The sequence below is a fragment of the Telopea speciosissima genome, chromosome 2, assembly GCF_018873765.1.
Source record: "Telopea speciosissima isolate NSW1024214 ecotype Mountain lineage chromosome 2, Tspe_v1, whole genome shotgun sequence".
Taxonomy (NCBI): Eukaryota; Viridiplantae; Streptophyta; class Magnoliopsida; order Proteales; family Proteaceae; genus Telopea; species Telopea speciosissima.
Window position 1 is genome coordinate 68,905,219 of NC_057917.1, and position 16,714 is coordinate 68,921,932.

At 38.9% G+C, this 16,714-nt stretch overlaps 1 protein-coding gene across 3 annotated transcripts; it reads left to right on the forward strand.

Moving 5' to 3' along the window:
• Positions 1-1,591: 1,591 nt before the first annotated feature.
• LOC122651973 (putative E3 ubiquitin-protein ligase RING1a) lies at positions 1,592-16,387 on the forward strand. 3 transcript variants are annotated; one of them, XM_043845567.1, is made up of 10 exons: positions 1,595-1,969; positions 2,073-2,115; positions 4,284-4,342; positions 13,777-13,858; positions 14,037-14,157; positions 14,248-14,289; positions 14,909-15,439; positions 15,528-15,635; positions 15,751-15,984; positions 16,076-16,387. In XM_043845567.1, exons 1-10 carry the CDS (start codon positions 1,861-1,863, stop codon positions 16,106-16,108), a joined length of 1,362 nt encoding a protein of 453 aa, XP_043701502.1. In that variant the 5' UTR covers positions 1,595-1,860; the 3' UTR covers positions 16,109-16,387. The 3 variants fall into 3 exon arrangements, with proteins under 3 accessions (XP_043701501.1, XP_043701500.1, XP_043701502.1); XM_043845566.1 differs by having other exon boundaries at positions 1,592-1,969; positions 14,909-15,432; positions 15,524-15,635; positions 15,751-16,387; XM_043845565.1 differs by having other exon boundaries at positions 1,594-1,969; positions 15,751-16,387.
• The last annotated feature ends 327 nt before the right edge of the window (positions 16,388-16,714 follow it).

Below are 16,714 nucleotides of genomic sequence, written 5' to 3' on the forward strand. Positions count from 1 at the left end.
ATCTCCATTGATCATCATAATCTAAGATATTGGTTCTCAAAATAGCATCAATGAAAGTATGAGGAAAGCAACTAATGAGAGATGCAACATTCCAAAAATTATTAGAAATCAGATCCCGCACAGTATTGAAAGAACGGATTGGGGTGATTTCTTTGGGTATAGCATACTCAGGAATTGATTGTATCCAAGGGTCATGCCCCTAAAAAATATTTAATCTATTACTAATATTAGAGTACACTATTTTTTTAAGGTCCGGTAATAAAGCAGCAATAGTATTCCATTTCCATGATCCTTTTTTGGATATAGTTTTTGGATAAAAAAGGGATGCCTTGGGGAAGTATTTGGCCTTGTAAAGTTTTACCCAAAGAGACGATTTCTCATTCAACAATCTCCACCCAAGTTTTAGAATCAATGCCTAGTTATGGGTCATTGATTTACGAAGGCCCAGTCCACCAGAATGAGTGGATTTACAGATTTGGGGTATCATGACATCTAATCTTGCAGTCCATCATTTGTTTCTGGGGTGGTATTTATTTCTATTATTTCGAATGAGCCCTTGAATGATAACCCATGGTGTTTACTTTGTGTTTATGCCCCACCATCTATGGATGAAAAGGATGTTTGGAAAAATATGTGTGGCTATGTTAAAAATATATCGCTGCCTATTTTGATTATAGGTGACTTCAACCAAGTTTTGTATCCTTATGAAAAGCTTGGGGGAGGGGTTTTAATTCTAAAATCCAACCTGTCAAGAATGTTTTAGTTTTGTGAATAATTGTGGGTTCGTCGAATTACATTGGGTTGAATCTAGGTTCACTTGGTTGAACAAGTAAAAACCCTTATTTTTTTTAGACAAGTTTTGGATAGAGTAATAGCAAATTATTCATGGTTATCGTGTTGGAAGAATGCATGTGTTAAGCTTTTATCTTTTTTTTGGTTCTAACCATGGACCATTACATGTTAATAAGACTTCAAATCAAGCTTGTGGGTTTCATATGAATAATACCATTTTCCAACCGTCTATTGATTGTACTATACAAAATCCTTCTTATGCTGCCCTTGTAGGAAATCCTATCTTATAATTGTATTAGTTTTGTATGTAAATTTACATAGATTGTACTAAATGTAAATGTTTAGATTTTTTATTTTGGGGGGTGACTATGCAAATGTTTAAATAAAGATATACTAAATGATTTGCACATGAGCTTTTATTTCAGTGACATGTATTTAATGATTTTAACCCAACAGATCCTATATAAATGGTTGAAGGGATTTTTCCCTTTGCCTAAAAACTATCACTTAAAAGAGTTAAATCAATGAAGAAAGAAAGGACGACAGGGGTAAAGAGGAAATCTCACCGGTGACTATTCTACTAAATTTCCAAGCTGACGCAGACAAAGAGAGACACAAGTAAGGGACAGCCGATCGGCTCGCTACGCAAGCCATTGAAATCACGAAATTACCCCTTCCAAGTCCGTACCCCGTTGAGCGAGCAAGGGGCATGCGAGATGGAAGAAATCGAGTGCATGTGCTTTGTCGCCGTAATATTCATATATTAAATTCCGGTAGAAGTAAAACCTCCTCTCTCTCTCTCGCTCTCGCTCTCGCTCGCCTCTCCCGTTCCGCGTCTCTGTCTCTGTCTCTCCCTCTCCAGTGCCCCCTGCGTTCTATGCGCTAAGAAGAAGCAGAAAAATAAAGCAAAGCAAGGCGAGGAAGATAACTAGACAAGTCACCAGCGGGAAATCTCTCTGGACACGCGATACAAACAGAGAGAGCACCGAAGAAGAGGAGAGGAAGAGTAGAGCCTCTCTGGCTTTCCGTTCTTTCGTCAGAGAAAGTTTTTTTACGGTAAAAGCAACAATGCCTGCTCAGAAGCGTTCATCGGAAAATCTCGAAGAGGAATCCCAGCAACGCCATCATCACCACCAGAACAACCACATACAAGCAGCAGTAGAAGAAGATGGAGAGGGTACGTGTTCTCATCTCGGTATTCTCAGCTTAGTGTTGTTGAATTGTTTATTTCAGTTACCGTATCGTTCATAATCATTTCCGTTGTCATCTTTATTTCTCAGATTCCGATGGAAGCCCTTCGTCTAGTGGCGGAGATAAAAGCGAGTATGTTGTTCTATCTTCTCTTTTGGTTTTACGAGCCTTTCTGTCTTCTTATGACTTGGTTGTCGTTCAAGCCTTCAAGGGGATGATTGTTTGCTGGCGAATGTTGGAGTTCTCCTTTGTTTGGATCTTATGGATCGTGGACTATCTTTTCTTCGTTTTGAGTCTGCTTGATTTTATGTGTAAGAGATCATTTGCATGTTGTGATCTATCGATGGAGGCGCATTCCTTCTCCTTCCGCCCCTCTTTGAACTATCCGTTGCTGCAACGTCTCGTGGTGGCAGTGCTGATATTAGACCAATTAAGCTCGAAACAGCTCATGCCAACGCTGCCATGCACCGAATTTTGGTCTCACTGGGATAATCCAACTTGGAGATTGCCGCGGTCTGTAGTTCTTATGATCTTATTAGGAAGCACTTGTTTTTCTGGTGCATCATGTGATTACTGCTGCTGGAAGTTTTATTTCCCTATTCTGCCTATTCCGTCCGGCTTGATTGGTGAACGTCTTCCGGTTGTTCCATACTTCCACTGATAATCGAGTAAAAGCTGTGTAAGCGGTCAAACAGGAATGGTTGGCCATTTTGTTCTTCTCGTCTCTCCTCCTTACCTCCGCCCCTTCCCGCTGGATATTTTTTGCATATATTATTTTCCGTCATAATTTCAAAACTTCAACTTCTCCGTAACAATCGAAGGACTCTAGTTGGTAACTTGAGGCCGATGCTAAGTTGGCGTTTTTACTTGTTATGGCAAAATTCTGATCCTTGGCTTTTCGTTGTTATAGTCTAGTGGCACATTGAAAGGTTTTCTCGTTTCCTTCCTTTTCGCAGATTTTCGACTTATATAGCGATGATATAGTGAGATCGAGCTTGGGCGTACTCCTTTGCCCTCTCAATCTGCATCCTCTCAGTTATTTTTTTTGTCTGGCGGAAGTTTACTAAATGTCTTCTTCGAATAAAGTTTGTGATTGGTTTGTGTTGTTAGATGAGTTGTTTTGCCTCTTTTCTCTCCCAGCTTTCACTAAGCTGCTGTCACTAGCATATGCATGCGCTACCTCCACGCAAGACTAATACCATGATTTGATTTGTATTTTGCATTTTGGATTTCAATCCCTTGTATTGGCTGGCTAGATGCTAGAGTCTTCCAGAATTCCAGTAACTTTTCTTTCTCCCTCTTCCTCCTCCCATGCAGGAAGCAAACTGCTACTTTTATTTTCATTAATTACATTTCAGGTGAAAACACAGAGGTGCTAGGATAATTGTCTTGCTGCAATGTATGATTTATAAGAAAGTATTTCTAGATTTCCCTTTATCTATGAAGATAATATAACTATTGTACATATTTTTTGTTGGGAAATAATTTCTCTACTTTATCCAGGCATCCTCAAGGTGTATTTTGTTATTTACACGTACAATCTGTTTATGTGTGTATATTGAAAAAAATTTCATGGTATATTTTCTAAATTTCTGACTGAATATGTCCTTGGAGAATGATGTGTAGAGACCAAAAATCCTTCCAACAAGGACCCTTTGAAAGCTTGAATTTTGATGTCCGATCAGAGCTGGGATCCATGTCTGCTCTGTATTGCAACATGTATTCAACTCTTTCTTCTAGTCGACCCTTGGCGTTGGAGGAGTAAAAAATAAACAAAGCGAATCCAACAAGGTGCCTAGGTGGCACCTAAGGCAACCAAGGCGCCTCGACGCTTGGCAATGCCTTGAAAACTATCATTTATTGGGCTTTAGAAACCAATTTAAATGATCTGAGCACATTTGCAAGCATATGCCTGATGTGCAGAAGGGACGTATGTGGGCTGGCTGATGAAATGACTGGACATGAATCAATGAAATTGGGTTGAGCATTTTTCTTAGACCTATTACAATATAAAAAAAAATGCATTGACAACAGCCTGCCCATTGACATCCTTATGTGTCTTCTGTACTGTGAAGGCCACAAAATTACTGCTAATTGAGTTATTGGGAGAAGGCCAAGCATAATAGAAGAATGATTATTTTCCTTCTATTATCTGTCATTATAATTGAAGGTGTAAGTTTTGTGCCTATATGTTTTATATTTTTCTCAAGGAACTGATCTATATGCTCCCCCCCCCCCCTTTCAAATCTTTACCCAAAATTATTAACTTGTCAATACTGTCTCTTGGTATATGTCTGCAGATTTGTAATGGTGAGATTGTCAGACATACGCAAAGAAGTACAATGTCCAATATGCCTAGGTATGATTATTTTGTGTATTTTCTTGTGGACCTGAACACTGTTCTTATATCAGTTAACTTTCATGCTCATGTTTGACTATGAAGAATGGCAATTATTGACATCCTACCATACAGTTAGCCTTTTACTATTTAGATTAGTTGTAACGTACACAAGTAGAATGCAAATGTTTTATTTTATTTTTTATTTTTACTTTTTTTATATGTAGTAGAACACCAGTGTATCCTTATATGCCTTCCGTATAAGCTTATGTACCGTGTAATCAGTAATGTTAACATATCACAACGCTATGCCTGTTGAAAATCAAGGGAGAAAATCTCATCTCCAAACTACCATGTTAAGATGAGATATCCACAAGAGTAGGTTAATTTTAGCCACATATGCATGTGAATCATGGGAGATCCTTTGGTCAAACACAACATACATGCTCTTGGGCATCCTTAATGGCATTGTTCCTCTATTTAGATCTTCTCTGATGACTGTGAAAGTCTACATATGTTTATGATGCATATTATGCTTATGCTTAGTGAGAACATATGGAGATCACTTTGTTCTCACTATCCATATTGGAGGATTAACTACTGAGACAGGGAGTGTTATTCGCTTATCTCTTTTACACCTTGCGCTCTACTAGTTCATTGGAACACACACACTCAGCTCTTTAAGGCTTCCTCTCACTTTGTTCTGTTTCTCAATTAGGAAGATATGATGCATGTCTAGATGTCCTTGTAAGTGAAGTTCAGTCAGTCACTTTCAATTTCAACATCTTCTTATGATGCATATTATGCTTATGCTTAGTGAGAACATATGGAGATCACTTTGTTCTCACTATCCATATTGGAGAATTAGCTGCTGTGACAGGGAGTGTGATTCGCTTATCGCTTTTACACCTTGCGCTGTACTAGTTCATTGGAGCACACACACTTGGCTCTTTAAGGCTCCCTCTCACTTTGTTCTGTTACTCAATTAGGAAGATATGATGCATGTCTAGATGTCCTTGTAAGTGAAGTCCAGTCAGTCACATTCAATTTCAACATCTTCTTATGAAGTATGGGCATAGAAGGAACTTACCAACTTCACGCAATAAATCACTGAGCTTTTGCAAAATATTTCAGTTTTGACAAAGGTCGAAACGAAACTGAGTGCGACTCAGTAGGAATGCGGTGTTTTGACCGAAATTTTGGCATTTCGGCTGAAATTTCGGTTTCGACTCGGTTTCAGTACAAAACAGTTCATATAAAAGTACTGTTCTGATTGCAAAATATTTCAGTTTTGACGAAGGTTGAAACGAAACTGAGTGCGACTCAGTAGGAATGCGGTGTTTTGACCGAAATTTTGGTTTCGACTCGGTTTCAGTACAAAACAGTTCATATAAAAGTACTGTTCTGATTGCAATTTTCGGTTTCGACTTGGTTTTGATTCGGTTTCAAGTGGTTTCACCTGTTAGAGGGGAAAAACTCCAAAAAGTGTTGGGGACTGCTACAACGTATGTACAGTGTCAATTTGCCTCATTTGAGCAACGTTTGGAGCCTTCCCGGAACTCTATGTGGTACTGACATAGAGTTGAAGGAATCGTTTCGCAGTGGTGTTTTAACCTTGGTTGTACACTTGTACTTGACTACTTATAACACTTGTATACATGTACTTGTAACATTTTAACAATGTATAAGATTAACTGGTTTTTTTCTTCATTCCCAATTTACATTTTAATTGTTTTCGTTGAATTTTGTGTGTTCCAATACTAAATTATGTGTAGAATAGGCTATATTTGAGAAAATATACAGCAGCATACGGTGTACGCTACCAACCTAAGGTACAAAAACAAACTATCATTTTCGGTGTGTTTTTTACAATCTAAAGGTTTATGTTTAGAAATGTTTAACCTGAAGTTTTGGGCCAAAATATGGCCATTTCACCCCTGAAAGGGCCAGCCGAAACATGAAGAGTTTCGGTCGAAACCCGAAATATTTTGGTTTCAGCTTGAAACCAGAATCTTAACCCTTGCATGCAATGTAAGAGTAGTAGTCATGGTACACAGATATTCTAGGCCCCATTTTGCTTCATGCTTCATTTTTTATAGTGGTTTCCTCTCTCTCTCTGCCTTCCTATTTTAATTTGATGGGTACTTTGATGGCTGTCCTTAACAATTTCACATTTTCTTGGAAGACCTGTGGAGTTAAGAGTAGGATGTTAGAGGCCACTTAAAATATTGACTAGGTTAGGTGATTCCTATTAAAATACTCAACTCAACTCAACTCAACTGTACAAAACATCTCCACGACTACTTGGGGTGGCCTCATGAATCATTTTTTATCATTCCACCTTATTTAGACTCTCTGATAAGCGTTAGCTTTCATGTGTGTTCTCACTATCTTGACTGAAACCTTTGTCCCCCATCCTCTTGTCTTTCTAGAGTCAACTTTTCACTGCTTAAATATGTCTTGGTTGTTTGTGACTGAACCATCTTTGTTGCTCAAGAGTCTTCAACTTGCACTGTCACTTTTCACTTTTCATAGGAAACCTAATGACAACCTACGGTGGGCCCCACAATAAATCCAGCTTCATTTAGTGTAGTTGGCTTGATAGGAATTCTTCCCAAGGTTCTGCTCCAGATCATGACTGAAGAAGAGGTTGCCTTATTACATGAAATATAATTGAACATTTAACAATCTCATTTTGGTTTTTCTATAGGGATTTTGTTACTATGAAGCTCATTGTCTTTATAGTAGTCAACTAAATATCTTGTCAGGCAGTGAATTGATTGCAAATTGGTTCTTTATCAACCGATTAGTGAGTCAATTCTCCTTGGTTCTAGAAAACTAGAGAACTCCTAGGGATAGATGTGCACGACTGCCTATCACTGTTCTAACTGCTGGATACAACCATCGTTTTTATTTTTTAACAGCTTACTACATAAGTGTGATTGTTATTCTTCAATAGAGGAATTCCTTGTCCCTATAGTAAATTAAAAAAATAAAGTAAAATAAAGGGTACACCCAGTGCGTGAGGTTGCCGCTACAGTAAGGTCTGGGTAGGGGCATATGTACGCAGCCTTATCCCCCTTTTTGTGGGTTGTTTTTCTTGTTTCGACCAGTGACCACCAGGTTGCAATAGGGCAACCTTACCCTTGTGCCGAGGCCCGCCCTCTCCCATTACTAAATTAAAGTTACCATAAATTGGTGTTGCAAGGAGTACATGTGGCAAGCCTAAAGTAACCATAGGAGAAGTGGTGAGGACAGACATGCTCAGCTTAGGCCTCGTATCATGTATGACTTCAAATAGAGCTGTTGGAGAGCAAGGATTCATGTGGCCGACCCCATTTAGTTGGGATAAAGCTTTGTTGTTGTTGTTGTTGCAACTTGTAAGGAGTACATGACTCCTCCACATGGGAGCATTTGTTAGATTATATTTCTGCTTAAAATTTAATATCTCTATCCTTGGTTCTTTGGGGGAAGTTAATTTGCCTATAGAGAGACCGGAACGGCAGATTCTCAACCAAGGAACCAGATGACCAATGAAGCAATGAACTAGGTAACTATGGTATATGTTCATAAGATGGGAGTGATCTTAACTAGGTAACTATGGTATATGTTCATAACATGGGAGTGAACTTATGCCAGCACAAATGGATGGATTACGTCTTCAAGTTCTTTCTATACTTCAAGCATTATGGCTCCCCAAGCTATACAATAGGCCTTGACACATTAATTTTCAAAGAAAATATGCACCTAAAATTTTTCAGAGTGAGAGAACCCAAGAACCTAGCCTATATCCATCAATGGACATTGAGATATCTTAGAAACTAAAACTATCAGATCGCAGTTCAACTCTGTCAAGCGGGTATTCCATTTTATCATGATAGAATCTACCATCTACGGTTGATTTGCTTAGTTCGAGGACAAGGTGTCACTTGAGGACTAGGAGTTTCACTCCATGTTCTGTTCTACCAATTGACAAGTGTATAACTTCGTGACGTGAATTATACTCCATGTGCTGTTCTATCAATTAGCAAGTTAGATATCTTCATTACGTCACTTGGACCTAGACTCTGCAAGGGACACTCATAAACTGAAACTAATGCATATCTATGCTCTAGCTCAAAGGGGGTTATTATTGGATAACAAATAGTTGGTTTCTCTTGGAAAAAAAAAGCTTCAACTACAGTTTATAGCTAATCATTTTTATTGTCATCATCAATCACTGCATCCAGCTCTGCTGGGGATTTTCTTTGTCCTTTTTAGGGATTGGTGTTCCAAAATCTTGTACTTGGCAGTCACAGTTGCACCCATGAGCTGCTTTCTCTCAATTGGCAATGTTCCACTCCAGTCTTTCCTTGCTTAATCATGTTGATGAAGTAGACATTCACTGTTTAGAGTAGAATCAGCCCCAAATTCATAGTTGTCATGGTGACAAGGCGACCCAAGGGTCTGGCCAGGCACCCAGGTGTGCATAATATTTATTTTTTAGAACCCAAGTCCCTAAGTTTCTGACAAAAGAATCTTCCGAGCAGAATTAACTTGGTCTTCAACTTCCAAAAATTGCACCACAGAATGATTAAAGCATTCACAGAAAAGTAACACATGCTTAATGGTATAGCAAGAAATTGAAGCAGGATAGGGAGCACCACAGAGTGATTAAAGCATTCACAGAAAAGTAACATATGCTTAATGGTATAGCAAGAAATTGAAGCAGGATAGGGAACAGGGCAGGATTACGGCTTGGTTGGAGAAAACTGATATCTCACAAACTAGAGCTTTTCTGGGGTGGACAGTCAATTCATGTGGTGGACTAGGAAGTTCCTATAGTGGTCAAACTCTCAGGAAAAACTGAAGCCAGCAGTAGGGTGTGATTGTAACTAAAGCAAGCTTGCAGGGAAACAGGGCAGAGTAGCAAGATGGGTATAGAATCAGAGCTGGAATGATAGTTTAATGAATTGGTCTAAGAGGAATAGATGAACAGGGTTGGTGGGTGAAGTTTCAGGGTTAAGAAAGCAGTATCAATTGAGTTATGTCAAGTTGCGGATTTCAGAAAAGTAAGCTATAAACAGAGCCTCTGCAAGGGTTGAAAAGGTTAGCAAAACTGAGCTAATTGATGGTAAATAGTAAAGGGACTTGCAGGATTAAGAATTACAGGACAGGGCCTATGAGTACAGCAGTAACAGTAGCTTAAGGACTAGGAATACACCCACTTGGCCAAGGATATTCCACTCATTTCACAGAATCCACAAAGAAAGAGTAGCTTACCTGTTCCACACACCTCGGTTCTCACACTTGCACCATTGCTGTCGCCCATTACGAGGAAGCAAAGAGGTTTTCAACGTCACAGTCCTGGGCCCTCAGTTCCACCTCTTTGATCTATTCTCCTCTTCTTTCTCTCTTTTGTTTTTTCACAAAAACATGCATGCTATCATGTATGTACCTAAGTAATATGCACAAGCCAATCAAAAAGGGTAGAGAAAGCATTAATTTGTATCACAGAAAAAATAAAAAAATTTGGAAACCAAGGTGACTGCCCAGGTTACAAGGCGGCCAAGTTGACGCCTTGGAGAGCAAGGGGGTGTCTTTTGTGCTAAAAAAAAGGCAAGGACACACCTAGCCTTTGAAAACTGCCTTGACAAGTATGCCCAAAATGCAATCAATTTTTGGCTGTGGGCCACATGATCAAAGACAGATTATTTGGTAAGCGTGTTAAACGGTCTGGTTTCGGTGTAAACGGTTTCAACAGTTTTGTTTTAGACGGCTTTAAACGGTTTTTAAAATTCTTTACTCAAACGGCTTCTTTCTCTTTTAATTTTTTTTATTGAAATAGATGCAAACTTAAGTACTTAACATTGAATTGAACTGGATATTGTTATATGTTTTCTTATAATAATTGTAAGATTATAATTGTTCATATATTTTAAATTTTTATTCAAAAGGTTTGAATGCCTCTTAACTTTTCCGTGGGATTTGTTTTTTCTTACCATAGCTATTTATTTTAACCATGAATGACTTATTATGTATATATTAATAGGTTTTAAATGATTTATGTTGGTTTAAATGGTTCGGTTTGGTTTAAACTGTTTCACTAAACGATCTCAAATTTGAAACCAAAACCGAAACCATTTATTAAACGGTTTCACTGTTTCTGTTTAAATGGTTTGGTTCGGTTTCGATAAGTGGTTTCAGTTTGGTTTTGACACCCTTACTATTTGGGCAACTGATAAGGAAAGTGCAGCAAAAGTTGTCGCTTTCTCCTTGGTTTGCCCAGCTCAAATCTCTTTTGTCCTATTTTTCTCTGTACAATAACACTTTGATAATTTCTGGTATAGTGATATTCTTGTTCTTCAGGTTTTCTTTTGGTGCATTTTCTAAGTTTGATGGGGTTTTCTTGTAGCTGGATTTATCTGTTCTGGTTTCTAGTTGGTGTAATAGCTATTGGAAATATGTTTGGATCTCAAATTACAGTCCAAGTTTAATTAGGAGTGTTAAAAGTTTGTGTGTTGATATTATATACCAGAACTGGAAGATTGGGGTTGGCTACAAGACCTGAGTGGAGAGGAAGTTATATGTTAGAGAATATCCCTGAGTGAAATGCAAGATTGAATTCTAAATAAATTTGTTTCTGTCTTTCCTCTCTTATTCTTATACCTCTTTAATTCACTTTTATCTCTTTCTCTATCATTCATTTTATTGTTCATTGAAGTTCTATGCATACTCTCTCTCTCACCCACCTACCCACTTCTCTATGTTTTCTCATCCTTCCTCTTCTTTTCTTCTAGTCTTTCCGTTATCTGCAACCTTAAAACCTGGTTTTCTACTTTGGTGTCCCTCCACACTGCTGCTGATCCTTTTCTTTTCACCTTCTAAACACCATCTAGGTTAATTTACTTTTATTAATTAGCTTAGGCTGTCAATCTACATCAAATGTGATATTCTGTTTTTTTTTATGGTAGTTAAAGTTTTTGATAACTTTCTTCACCAAGTTAGATCTTTACCAGATTCCTGCTTGAGTGCACAAATTTCATTGTATTCAAGAGTCTCTTCCACATCTTAACAAGTTAGAGCATACTGTATCTCCATCCTCAAAACTGTATTCATGTAGCTGCACTGTAAACTTGCACACCACACCCCTTCTCTCTATGTGAAACAGCAAATTCATTATGCAAATAGAGAGGTCTGTGTGGGTTGAACACTGTAAAAATGTAAAATAGAGCAGCTGAGATTTAGGACCCAGGTTCTAAACCTGTTTTCAGGCAGTTTGATTGAAGTTCACTTGATTACAAAAGATTATGTTACAAATGAAATACTAGACTGATATGAACAGATTCTGGAAGGATGGGTGACTACCTTATTTATCTGGGGTCAACCATAAATAAAGAAGGTGATATAGAGGATGATGTTTCAAAGAGAATTAAAGTAGCATGGATGAAGTGGATAGGTGCATCTGGAGTGTTGTGTGATCGATGCATTCCTATAAAGCTTAAAGGAAAATTCTATAGGACAGTCGTACGACCGCTATGATGTTTCGGGTGGAATGTTAGGCGGTTATGAAGCGTGATATAGATAAACCAAGTGTAGCCGAGATGAGGGATGTTGAGATCAATGTGCGGCAAAACTAGGAAGGATAAAGTAAGAAATGACCATATTAGGGCTGATTTAGGAGTTGCCTTGATAGGTGATAAGCTCCGAGAAAGTTGTTTGAGGTGGCATGGCCATGTTCAACGGAGGCCTTGGGATGCACCAGTACGGAGGAGTGATTTGATTCAGATTGAAGGAACTAAAAGAGCTAGGGGCAGGCCTAAAATGATCTAGGGGAAGTAGTGAGGAAAGACATACATAGTTTAGGCCTTGTCAAGTATGGCCTCGAATAGAGCTGATTGGAGGGCAAGGATCTATGTAGCCGGCCCCATTTAGTTGGAATAATGTTGAGTTGTTGTTTTTGTGTTCTTTTTCTTCTTACTATTATTTTTAATGTTTTGTCTTGTAGCCGACCCCATTTAGTTGGGATAAGGCTGAGTTGTTGTTTGGGGGGGGAGGGGACGGGATGAAACAAATTTTGTTGATGGAAGTGCAAGCAAAAGTTTCAAAGATCAAAACTGTAAAAATATTAATTTTAAAATCTAAATTTTAAAAATGGACCTAGTTTCTCTTCATCTATGGTGAAGAGAGAATCTCCTAACCATGGAGATCTGAACCCTTTGATTAGCAAGGGAAAGGGTATTTTTGACCCTGTACACTGGAGGGGGGGAGTTAATGATGACACAGGAATCCAATTATAGGGTCACATCACCAGTGGTGAAAGAATTCTTCATTTTCCATGGGTGAAGGAAAACTTAATTCTTTAAAAATTGACATGCTAAAATCATTTTTTCTAAAAAATATAAGGTGCGGGAATTCGGCTGCACCTTAGCCAGAAACCTTTTGGTTCCCTTGTTTTTTCTGCCATATGGTAGTGTTTGTTGGCATCCAAACTTTGTAGACATGTTGTCAACATCATCACCTAATTGAGGATTGAGTTTCACCCAATTTGACATAGCCATGTGTCAAATAATGCTCCAAAATTGTTTGAAACAGTCAAATCTGTTTGATAAACATGGACTGTTGAGGAAAGCCATATGATTGAGATGGACTTCTTAATTTAACATGTAGCCTATCCAAGCATCCCCATCTATCCAATAGGCAGAATGATCAAATCATCAGTCCATGTGGCAGAAATGGGTGAGGCAGCTGGGATGGTGCAAGGTACTAATTGACATGTAAAATTTGTTGATCTACATTTTATTTTGTTCACTCTGCATTGTTCATTTCTTTCCCCCTTTCCCCCCCCCCCCCCTTTAAATTTTACCATCTTGTCTTCCCTTTAATTCATAAGACACATGACAAACTTTTAAATAAAAAAAGAATCAGAAATTCGTTCTCTTTTCATTCGTTCCCTCTATATGGTAGCAATTTTCTGCAATCAACCTAATCCAACTGACCCAACCTGATACTTATGTCAGGTTGGATTCTTGATGTAGGAACTTGGGTTAGGCTTGGGTTGAATAATCTTAACTATATTGGTTGGTAAAGGGGGAAAAACAGAGTAAACAAGTATGTCTTCTGATACCTATAGACCTTGGCTCTAACTGTTCTTTGCCCTCTGGTTTATGGAATGGCAGCGTGATGGCATTATTCATGATGATGATGATGGCCTGACTGCATCTGCCAATGTTCATGCGGATCTAGTGTATAGGCTATGTGTATTGCTCCGCCGTATTCCTTCAGGATGATAGCTATTCTCAGCATGCACCCCCATTTGATTGTCAATCAGGACCTTGCATTCTCTTCCTATGGATGTTATTGATATTTTTTTATAGCAAGCCAGTTGGTTGTGTATGTGAACTTGGCAGGAAACTGATACATGTCTCTATTTATGTAGGAGAAGCTAATAATTGATCATCTGTTTTGTTGATCAGGTATCATTCGGAAAACAAGAACTGTAATGGAATGTCTGCATCGCTTTTGCAGGGAATGCATTGACAAATCAATGCGACTGGGGTATGTAATGCATCTATGCCAGCTTGTCTTTACTCAATTCAATGGGACAATTGCTTCACATATTTCACTCATTATCTCTTTGATAAGGCTGATCTTTTTCAAACCATTTTCTATTGAAGTGACTGAGCGATAAGCTGTATGTCTTTTTTATTTAAATGGATTCATTGCCTGGTTGCAGGAACAATGAATGTCCTGCTTGCCGGACACATTGTGCAAGTCGGCGTTCTTTGAGGGACGATCCAAATTATGATTCTCTAATTGCAGCTTTATATCCAGATATTGACAAGTATGAGGAGGAGGTATAAGTTGACTCAAATATCCTTCTCTTTCATATTTTTAAATTGTGATTCAATTTGTTGAATTTACCTTTGCTGAATGTATGCTTGCAGGAACTGGCTTTCCATGAAGAGGAGAGGAATCGGAACAAGCAGGTGAATATTTACAAGATATATATATATATATATATAGAACGCAAACCGGTTGCGCTCTAGGCGTGGCTCCAATACCTAGACACATAACCGCCTAACCGCCTTGCCCCATGGGATTTCCGCCTTTTCATGGGTCAAGGTGGTCATTTCCAAGGCGGTTAAGCGGTTACTGTGTCTAGGCATTGTAGCCACGCCTAGAGCATGACCGGTTAGCATTCTTAAACCCTATATATATATATATATATATATATATATATGCCATTTAATTATTTGTGCTTGCACCTGCTCTGCATTTGTGCACATAAAAGTCGGTAGTACTAAATTCTATCATAAGGAGCACATGGTCAGTCTGAATTTGTAGGGCATCCATTCCATTGGTTACATCACCAAAAAAAAATTTGTTCGCTGCATGTGATTGAGAACATTAATCTAGTCTGTCTCATGGCTAAGCCAATGTGATGCCAAAACTGCCTTGATCATACTTAAAAGTGATCTAATTGGTGTGTATTTTGCACTCTTGTTGCTGGTCCACAGCCTAGAAAAGGGGATGCCTTTATTGTTTTTGTCTTGGATTCCTTTGCCCAGTGTTGGTTTAGAACCTTCTCTTGGTTTGCTTGGACAGATCCAAGCATCCATTGCCCAGACATTAAAACGGCAATCAGAAGCACTTGGTCGGAGACGCACTACAGCTAAAGCCACAGCAGCTGCATTTGTGAGGAAATCTCAGGGAAATTATCGGAACTCTCATTCAAGAACGAGAAGAAGTGGTCGTAGTTTGGAACTTCAAGGATCTGATGATGATGAGACAAATGGCAATGATGGAGCCAATGATTCATCTTCTGATGAACATATAGAGGTAAAACCTAAGAGGTGCAGGAGATGGGCAGGACCACGGTTCTCTCAGCCTTCTGCTGCAGCTGCCAATGCAGATGGAGGCTGTGATGAAAATGATGATTTGGAAGTGATCAGAGAAAGCACAGGTGCATCCCCTGGGTTGATTGGAAATCCAGAAGTACTGGCTTGGGGCAAGGGAGGTGTGCGGAGTCACACACGATATGGTAGTGTAAGCGGTAATAATGGTAAGAATGCTCGGACTACCCGCTTATCTAAGTTGGTAGATTACCTCAAAAGCTTGGATGAAAATGAAGATCAGGTATAAGAGGAATCTGTTTGCTTATTTGCTTCTTGGGCTTTCACATGCACACACTGACTGAGGTCTTTACTGTGGTTTTTTTATTCAGTTGGATGTACATCTCACACTTATCCCTTTGGACAAAGAAAGTATACCAAGTTTGCAGCGGCCATATCTTTGCTGCCGCCCTGCGTTGTCTATAAGACACTTATGCCAAGTAAAATCCTCTACACATCCTCTCTCATCAGTTTTTATTTCACTTTACTTCCTGACTTGTACAAACTTTAACTCACTTCTCAAAATGGTGCCGGTAATGCATGGGTGGTGCACAGTTTGTTGCTCTCCAGACTGCAGTGCAAGCTGACGACGTCCAAATATTGATGGTGAAAGAGCCCCACTATACAAACGCTGACCAGTGTGGGTCGTTGTTTAATTCTTCAACTTCCAAGGATGATCTGATTCTGAAGTCCCTAGTTAGTCCTTCCAAAGCTGAGCTGCAATTGTTGGAAGAGCAAGAAACCCTGGCAGAACTTCAAGCTAATTGTACCTCCTGCAAGGGCCAACTGGTGAGTTCACCCAGAAATAGATGTGTTTTAGCAGATTTTGACTTTGTTGTGTCTTGCAATCATCAGCCTCTTCTGCCTGTGCTATTTTCAGGTTCTGGTATATCGGAAGAAGGAAGGTAGATAGTAAACAAAAATGTGCCAACTGTCAACTTTTTTATGTTGAGCAGGTGATTACATTCTTCGTAGCGATTTGTATATAAAATGCTCACAAAAGGTGTCTCCCTGATCGGGTTTCTGATGATCCATTTTTCTTCCAACACCGGGTTATGAAAACCATAAAGAAACAAGAGTTGCTTCGGTTGTGTTGGAAGAAGGCACAAGAACTGCAGTTCAGAACAGGGAAGGTTGTTATGCTTGATAGTTTATATAAATTAATATAGCAATTTCTTCATTTCTATGCCAATCTGGTCATGTGGATGTCTGTCAACGAGTTTTTTTTATGTTTTTCACCAGGAGGATTTCTTGTTTCCTCTCAAAATGGATGCATGCCAGTGGTATATATGGTTATATGCACAGTGCAGTTTTTGCATACCCCATTTTTGCTACTACACATGCCAAATATGGAAAATCTGCACCATTGAATGAAGAGAGGGTATTATATTGGGCCCTAATTCTAAATTCGATCTCATAGCTCATATTATATTGTTCGTTTGCCCTTGCAGTGTCAATGGTCTAGAATTGTTCAGACCGTGTGTTTTTTCACCGGTTCTGTTGCTTTCTTTTAAGAGGT

Bases quoted from the DNA above. Each gene is read 5' to 3' on its own strand.
- LOC122651973 (XM_043845565.1), top strand. From the start codon at position 1,861: ATGCCTGCTCAGAAGCGTTCATCGGAAAATCTCGAAGAGGAATCCCAG. The intron at 15,440-15,527 runs GTATAAGAGGAA...TTTTTTATTCAG, and splicing joins TGGATGAAAATGAAGATCAG to TTGGATGTACATCTCACACT. The intron at 15,636-15,750 runs GTAAAATCCTCT...GGTGGTGCACAG, and splicing joins CTATAAGACACTTATGCCAA to TTTGTTGCTCTCCAGACTGC.